Below are 9,659 nucleotides of genomic sequence, written 5' to 3'. Positions count from 1 at the left end.
TGCTATTGCTAATAATTCATTCTTTATAGTATTTGTGTAATTATTAATTAATTTAATGCTTTATGAAAATTTAGTAAAATGTTACTAAACATTTACCACCATTTATTACACTTAGTACTATCAATGAATATTGTCGTACATAAATAACATTTATTGTAGAATAAATTAATATGCAAACACCGGTAAAGTTAAATTAAACTTTTAATATCTTAAATAAACAATGCTACTATTACTTACTACTGATTCCATTCGGTTTTACTGTATGTTAAGTATAAGTAGAGTAATTTAAAACTTCAATAAACAATCATATACTCTGTAACAGTATAATAATATAAATGTCACATAAACAACGCAGTGAAAGCTTTCTCTAAATGTGTTAGGGTAATTCTAGATTATAAAATATTACAATTCAGGTTTTCTGCCTCCAGCCTCGACTGTCTGTGCAATAGCAATATGACTGAGTGTTAGACTCTTGTAAACCAGCACTTGTTTAATAATTTTAATGACAACCAAAGACGTCCTTTATTCTCTGCTTGCACTATCACACCGGCAGATCATTAAATCATAAGGTTCCTGATAGGTCTTTATAAATTTATATCATCTATAGATGAGTTGGAAATTTTGATTAAACCCTTGCAGTATATTTGTATTTATTTCCTAAAATGTAAAGTAAACATTATTTTAAAGCATCAAGCCAAATTTTACTCTTGTTATAATATTTTATTCTATGGCGTCATGGGTTTATTACTAACGTTAATTATTACTAGAGAAACGATCTATTGTTAAGTAGTTAACGTATGACTATAGTTTTACAATTAAATATCATTTATTACAATTTAAAACATGATAAATGTGTTATAAATTATTACCGAATCCTACCATTCGTGGAGCTTGATGAATATTATTTCTTTCTGTTTCTGTACTTCTATCACTGTATCTGTCCACGATGTAGTGTAAAACACTGACCTATATAGTTGAAATATTCCATGAAAGCTTCATTTATATATTAGCAACACTGAGTTCAATGATGATGAGTGTCTCCATGAGGTTTTACTGAGTGTTAGCAAATATTTCTACAAATAGTCTCATGGGTAACCGTAAAGGAAACATGAAAACTGTAAAATAAAAAAGTTAAAAACAAGTTGAGTACAATTACTAAAAGTACTAAATAAGATTTTAATATGGGAAACTAACAAAAGATAGAAAAGAATTGGGGGAGATCAATGTTAAAAGTCGGTGATAAGTAATAAATTCAGTGCACTCTTGCGTTGTAGTGCTCTCACTAGCTAATTGGAATTTTTGTTTCTTTATGCACTGGATTGGTAACTAACTCAATTAACAAATATGTAAATGTATCACAAGATTTCTCGATAAAAATCATATCTAGATAGTAAATTTGCATCAAAATTTCTATTTTAATTAGACTTTGAGTGCTCTAATGATTCTGTCGAACTATGAGATTTTCTTGCTGGCAGATATAAAGAGTTTTGTACTATACAAAGATTATCTAACAGCAGGATATATCGATAATAAAATTTGCTATACGCTAAGGTTTTATAAGAAACCATTTCAAAGATTGCCATGAACCCGCATGGTGTAGTGTACACTTAACTTATATTGTACATTTTTAACTGAAAATTTAATTTTGTTAATACATTATAAAGGCTGGTTAACACCTCAAAGACCGTAAAGTTAAACTTAATATGAAATTTCTTTATAAATTACTACGGTGGAAATTATTTTCATTACCTTTCATTAAATACGGTTTAATGGAGATGTTTAGTGATTTGTAGGAAGGAATCAGTGTTTGGGGAGAGTTCATAGCTGAAGCACATATTGCATTGATTAAGTATAACACTTGGTTTATTGAATACGTTTAGCAATTTACTTGTTTACATTACAATAAATATGTAAGACGTTCGTTTTATTTAAATTTCTACTCGCATTTTATCAATAGACTGTTATATAAACAGCCACAAAGAAGCTTTAGACAAACGTAGAAATACAGTTAACAATTATTGTTCTGCACAATGTGTGTTGTAGGGAAACTGAAATTTAGCAGTAACCTGCAGTTATATGGTACTGAGCGGACATGGGTGCTTTGGCTACTATAAGAGACGCTTTGCTCTGAGCGACACAGATGCCTGTGCGTACTGCGGAGAGTGCGACACTACTATTCATACTGTGTTTGCATGTCTACGGTGGAGATACCAGCGGAAAGGAGTTGAGGAGAAGCTGGGAAGAGCTCTTACAGTGGAGAGTATGGTGGCACTGATGGTGGAGAGCGAAGACAACTGGCGCACAGAAGGTGACTACCTGGGAGTGGTAACGAGAAGAAAAGAAGAAGATGAAAGGCATGTAAATGTAAATTTAAGAGCTGAAATAAGAAGAGGCCTAAGACAAAGAAGGTAAGCAGATGACTGTCCTCTCACCTTGAAGAAATACTGAAAGGTGGTACCAAGATGAAGGAGTAGAATTATAGAGGGAGGTTTTTTTAGTGGAATCACCACAGACCTCCATTGTGCGGACCCAATGGGACATCCGATGGGATTTTTTCCACCTCTCGAAAAAAAACCTAGGATTACGTAATGAAAACACATTGATTGGATTTTAATAATAATAATATTACAAAACGTAATTTTACATATTAAAATTTATTTTACAAGGGTATATGTTTAAAACTTAATTTTTAATTAATATGTGTTAGGTCGATTTCATAAAACCCTGTATATTACAATGGTCATCATTAAATATATCCAAAAGATTGTTTTCGTCTATTAAGACCAATACTTAAAAAATCACTTTCATATTTTATTTTCTTTGAATAGACACTACTGTATTCCATATATCTATAAGAGGTCGTTCTTCTGTTTTAAACCGTTAAAACACTTTGGCATTCGCACCCAGGCATAAATGTTTCTTGACTGGTTCCCAACACATTTTTCACCGGAATATAACCTTAAAATGGACTCAAGTCAATATCGTATTTATTATATCATATAATTATAAACTAACTGTGTTACGTAACTTTTTTCTAATATCTCTTAAGGATTCACAATGGTGTAAATCTAAATGTGGAACATGGATATTTATATTTGATCGTGATATACTTAATTCAAAATGAAAGGACATATACAGAGATATCCACGCTTGATCTTTTATTACAGTAGTTATAGCACAGTATAGTGCACTCACCGACCGTTAACTCAAAAATGTTTGAGCGTATAAAAAAATGTTTTAAATTAAGTTTGTCCCAAATATTATACTATACAATGTCTTTTAATAGATAATAACTTCAATGGAGTAATATAAACAGACATGAGTTTTTATTTACCTTTGCTCTTGAATAACTTAGGCAATGTTATATGAGTCAACATTTAGAACGCCAAAAGGAAGGAATGTACCAATATTAAGCTTATTATCTCTCATGTCGAGTTTTAACCTTATTTTATTGCTAAATGACTAGACTATATAGGCTACAGAGTTTTATAATTGAGAGACAATATAGGAGTTTTACAATTGAAAATTTATTTACAATAATTTTAATTCTTTATATTTCTTTCGTAATATCGCAAGACGTCCTGATATGGGATGTACAAAGTTTTGAGAGGTATACAACTTTGTAGTAATTAAACATTGTAGAAGTATTAAACACGATAACTGCCGTAGTTCTTAATAGATGCATACTAAATTTCGTGCTGAGGCAATATTTGTATATAACTTTGATGAGTTATAAACATATGAGTTTAAAAATGGCTCGAGTTTAAAATCAATTACGTTGAATAACATTTTATAAATAGATTTATTTGCTTTAAAAATATTTTTCGTGTAAGATTTAACAATACAAATTTTTTGAATGTCGCATAGAGTTACTATGATATTAACGTGACTACATGTAGAGCTAATCATAGTTGTAGGAATTAAAATCTAACTTATAATGCATCTTCAAGTATAGATGACTATCACGTCTGAAATTTACCTCTCTTCTGATTGAACCGAAAGCTATAACGTTTAATTTTATATGATCATAACAAATAACTTTTTGAGGTTAAAAACATTTGTATCTTGATGTTTTTTGTATTAAATTCAACCAATCGCACGATTTACCTGAAGCCAGATAAAACTACTGCCAAAGGTAAACATCTTGTGGCAGATAATTAACGCGGGTCGGTTTTATTCGAAAGAGCAGACACAATAGATACCGGAACAATGGGCCCATCGAAACAGAGCTTGGTATAATTACTCTTGAGGATAATGTCATCAAAATGTGCAAGTAACGACCCGATATCTTTACAATACACCCTCACGCATTTTTCGATAATACAGATTTTTATGTACTATCTCATCCGATATTGCGTAATTAAGTATTCTCTTATTGATTGTGTTTGATGGTAATTTTTGTCAAACACTAAACTCTCTTAAAATGTATTTAATGAAAATCACATTAATTAATTTCATAGCGGTGCCGTTAGTGTTATATTGGAATACTATTTCTTCTAAATTTATAGTAAATATATTTATTATCAAATATCTTATAAATACAGGAAAGTAATATCCTTAGTCTTAGTAAATAAAATCATATCACTACCAGAAGCATGTATATTTTATGTTCTTGCTGTACAAAATACATTTTTTTACCAATTGGCGTTTTTATTTGCCCTGGTCTAAACTATTCCTACTAAAATTCCTAAAATTATATTATTTACTTTTTTACTCCTCAGAAAAGTTAATTTAAAAAATATTAAGTAGTAGTAAATAAAAAGGAGCTGTAAACCCATGTTATAAAGATTCCACTACTGTAGATTTTTACTTAAGATTTAAAATTTAACGTAGCACTTTACTCGACTTTGGAAAATTAGCAAATATTATCATATTGTTTTAAAAATCTTTCTTTAACCTTATAAGCAAAAAGGGCATACATGTTTTTGTAATCTTTAAGAAAATTTAGGTAAACTACATCCCTATGGTAATAAGCTGAGATAACAAGGAATGAAGTATTTCCTATTTGTACTCATGCATAATTGCTTAACCCTGGAGTCGGGGCGCCCGAGTTTGTAACGTGAGTAGGGGCGCCGGGTCTGACAGACCCATTATGAATATTATTGATTATTTAACACTAATAATGTAATAACAATTTTAGATTAATTTTTATATATTTAGTAGTTCCTATTAAAGATTTATAAGATGCTAAATATAAAAAATAAAACATTTTGTGATAATTATATACATTTAATAAACATGACTGAAATTTATGTAGTGGTATGAAAATGTCCCTAAAAATAAAAAATGGTCATCTAGTATTAATAATTGAGAATGAAAAATGTACCTAATAGTATATTAAACAAATTCAAAATGTATTTTCTAAAGGACATTAAGTAATAAAATGGAACTTTGGGAAGGAAGTTTACTGTTGCACTGTAGCTTGACATCCAGAGCATGCATGTTCAGCGTGGCGAAGGCAAATAAACTTTCGGCAGTACCTGCAACTATACTTAGTTTTGCTGTCGCTTTTACACAAATAACACCTTTTTTTAGTTCCTGGTGGGAAATTGTCTGCTTTTTCGACTTGAGCTGAAGTCCCAGCAACCTCTTGCCGTCTTTGACGAATCTCAGTAGGGAGATTTTTCTGCAGAGATCTTCGTTGAAGATGTTCAGATTATAGAGCCAGTGCGAGTTCCTTTAAATAAAATTCTTCGAATAGTTTTGTCTTGATTGTTATTTTAGCAATGCATATTATTTGAGAATTCACTCCAGCGACATTCAACAATTTTAGTACCAAAAGAGTATTTACCATTGGCCATCTTCTTGTATTTCGAGCAACATCATAGGTTGCACAACAACTCATCTAGAATATCTACTCCACCCTTTGGTTGGGTTATAAAAAGTAACTATATCTGTAACTATTGGCGTCACCTGTTGTCACATCAATTGCATCATCATGATGCATACTCGAAGCTAAGAGTACATTTTTTCTTTTTTTAGGTACATAGGAAACAATCCCCAACACTCTACAGGTGTTTTTGCATTCTTAGCGTAGGGTTTTACACCTGGTGGATGAATAACTATATTTGATTGCCTGGTCCTTACCGATCGTGCTGGAGGGCAGTGAATCCTCCACCGTGTTGTTTCTGTCTTTTACGATGTAGCAGGGAAAACCTAGGTTGTATCTGTTCATGTTGATGATCTTCTTCCATGTCCTCTTCACTATACTCCTCTTCTTGCTCAGTGTCTGTTTGTTCCATGAACTCCTCAACAATGTCCTCCTCATCATTATCTGAGTTATCAATAACTACATCTTCAACAGAGCTAGCGAAGCTTTCGTTCAGAATTTGTCTAATACGTTCTTGTTCTTGTTCATCAGCCATTTTAAAATTAAATCTCAAATAAAACTAATATAATATTAACAAAATAGTTTCTTTTATTTAAACAAAAAATCAATGCTTTTATCTTTATGAAACAAAAAATAAACAGTTTTTTATAAAAAATCAAACCAATGACAAATTGTGTTACACGAGTAGGGGCGCCAAGTCTGACAGACCCGAACTGCAATTTTCTAGAAATAGGTAAGTGACTTCAATCCAACCACATGCGGGCGTTGACTAGTGACTAGGGTTAGACAGCTACACAGAACTTGGGCTTTGAAGGTCTCTTCTAACCAACCTCAAAACAAAAAATATATCTTAGTCGGGTCTGTGAGACCAGGCGCCCCGACTCCCGGGTTAAGGAATTCTTTATTTATATCAGGCACTATGAGTAGAATAAGTGCTATCAACCATAAAACAGGCACTTTATATGAAACCTATTGATGTTTGAACTGTTATGACTATCATTCTCATCACTACATTATGCAGTTAAAAGGGACAATTATGACTAAGACTAAATTTAAAAAGCATCTAATACAGATCGTACAATATAGTCAAGTGTAATGTACACAGACAGCTCGTGTTATGGAAAGAGATTGATGAGAGTAAGACCAGTACATTAAGTACCACAGTGTGTCTTGTTGAGCCGTTAAACTCTTATACAATGTATAAAAGTCAAACATGAACATTGAATTGTATATTATAAAAATAAATATAAAGCCGTCATTTTTATCCATTTCATGATAATTACAAAGAGTAATTCATAAAACAAAATGTATTACCACTAAAACAACTAATGCAAAACCACACAAATACTAGACAAGAACAATTATTGTACAAACGGTTTCAGATGTTATAAGATTTCGCCATGCTTAAAATATGGTTGAGATATATTTATAAGAACGTAATAACTTTACCTTATCAATACTACAATGAAACCAGCTTCAAATAACATAAAATGTTTGTTATTTTTATGTGACAGCTACTAAAGAACGATATTGGTTGGATCACAAGATGTGTTGCTTGCATATGGTACCGGGTGTGATACCACCAATACACTATGATATTGATTTTTTTGATTTCGATATCAATATCTTACGAAAAAAAAAATACGTAAGGCAGTACATTATGTAAAAGTATCGTTATCACTAAAGGTCGTATCTGTTTAATCGATAATAAAGGTGGAGAGAATTACGTAACAGAAAGTAGATTGTATTAATTTTACGAGGGTGGTTTCGTAAGTCTGGTAAATTTGTATGAAAAACGGGAAGTTTTTAGTACATGCAATAATTCAAAACAATGCTGATTTAAAAATTCCTTCATGATAGTCGTGTATTTCATGAATAATTCAATTCAGTATTTCCCTTTGCAGAAGATAATCTGCTGAACATGACTATTGAAATAACACAATAAAATCAATTAATTTTTATTAAATTTTTTATTTTATACTTGTGGCTTAGTTATAATACATAAAAAAAGAGGAAAGCTAAAATACTGCATTTGAATATTTTTTATTAAATTAAAGTGGTTAATGAAAAATACTATAGGGGGTTTTATTTGTCTTTTCTATAAGTTCTGAATGAAACTAAGTAATATCTTGCTTCGCATTCTGTTTAGTTACAGATCAATAATGTAAAAACATCTCTAGACTGGTTATCCCATGAAATGTTACAAATTCGAAATAGAAAAGGAAAAGGCATTCACAAAACACGTACATGATATTTGTAATAATCAGATTTTATAACGTTACTTAGCATATTATGACTTCTTTGGTTATAACTGTGCAATATAAAAGTTTGCATAATTGTTTGTCCTTCCTTTTGGGCTCTACCATAATAAATATACATAATTTTGTGGAATGGAATAGTTGGTTAATAGCTATATTTATAACTTGTAGAGATAACTTGTAGATTGAAGTTAATTGATCATAATACGGATGGAAAATTATTATGTTTCAGCTTAGCAGAAATATAATATATATTTACAATCGTGAAATATTGCATATGGTAAATAGGACTATCTTAGACATGTACACTTATCCTACGTTCATACAAAACAGATAAATGCGTTTAACCTTTATAAAGATATGGTCGCATAAAGTGTTTTTAGTGTATGTATGATTTTTGTATAACGATTAGGTTATAAAGTTATTTAAAAATTTTTTGAAAACAGTTTTTAAGATTCCCCTAAGCATTTTTCATAGAACGTATCCAATTATTTCAATATCTGTCAATAAAACATTTTATCCAGAGGCCTCGGACTATTGTTATTATATACAAAAATGTGTAATAATATACACATAGCGTTTTGAAGATAAACATTTCTAACATTCTTAAAAAGTTTAATTGTATTGTTACCAAGCACTTTTTTCGAGATAATTAAAATTCATTACTGTATTTGTTTACATTACGTTACAAGTCTTCCAGGGCTAATTTTTTCAATGTAAATAATGAAATTAAATCTGCTATTCAATCATAGCTACAGCATATTTGACATAATTTCGTTTTATTTTGGTGAAATAAAGAACATACTTTTTTCATATTTTACGAAATAAGTGAATAATTGTTAATACTTTTATGATAAAGTACTTACACTTGCTTCGACGGACAATATTCTCATTTATAAACTACCGTAAAATCAACGAGTATACTTGGCGTACACAATTATTGCAAGCGCTCATATAAATCGTTTAAACTAAATGTATTTACAGCAATACATACACTTGAAAAAAATTAACGTTTTTCTATTATAAATAGATTAGTGGTTCGTATAAAAAATAACATAAGAGAATTCGTTTAGGATTAACCTAATTGACCACTGTAAAGAGAAGAAAGGCAGCAGCTTAAATAAACTTATACACTGAACCGGACAATGTAAGTTGGGGATGTGAGAGTTCCATGGGACCGTATCAAACGGATATTTCTTTTTTAGCGTTGAAGTGTGACTAAGTTCTCTGGCCTCTAGATGTGTCTGCGAGATCTACTCTTGCGTTACCAACTGTAAGCCTCTTCACATTTAACCAACCTTTCTATTCTAATTGATGTGCTAACGTGAAATAATAACAATAGTACTCCCATTGTGTAAGTTTATACAAAGTTATACAAGTTATAAAAAGTTATTATATACAATCCAAGTGTTATTAATTTAATACGTATAAAGTTATTGTGAAAAAAGGATTGCAATTTAAAATTAGATTAAGTTTAAAATAATTTTTTTCACGTTTGTTTTATCATATTACAAATTGGATACTTAAAGATTATAGCCCACAAACATTCATGTTGGTTTAAATATAACACA

At 30.5% G+C, this 9,659-nt stretch overlaps 1 protein-coding gene across 1 annotated transcript; it reads left to right on the top strand.

The window, feature by feature from the left end:
- Positions 1-2,076: 2,076 nt before the first annotated feature.
- LOC124355786 lies at positions 2,077-2,412 on the top strand. Its single transcript, XM_046806939.1, has one exon. The coding sequence runs from the start codon at positions 2,077-2,079 to the stop codon at positions 2,410-2,412; it is 336 nt and encodes a 111-aa protein (XP_046662895.1).
- Positions 2,413-9,659: the final 7,247 nt, after the last annotated feature.

This window comes from Homalodisca vitripennis, chromosome 2, assembly GCF_021130785.1.
Source record: "Homalodisca vitripennis isolate AUS2020 chromosome 2, UT_GWSS_2.1, whole genome shotgun sequence".
Taxonomy (NCBI): domain Eukaryota; kingdom Metazoa; phylum Arthropoda; class Insecta; order Hemiptera; family Cicadellidae; genus Homalodisca; species Homalodisca vitripennis.
The sequence above is the reverse complement of the archived record's forward strand: the minus strand, read 5'-3'. Positions and strand labels throughout refer to the sequence as shown.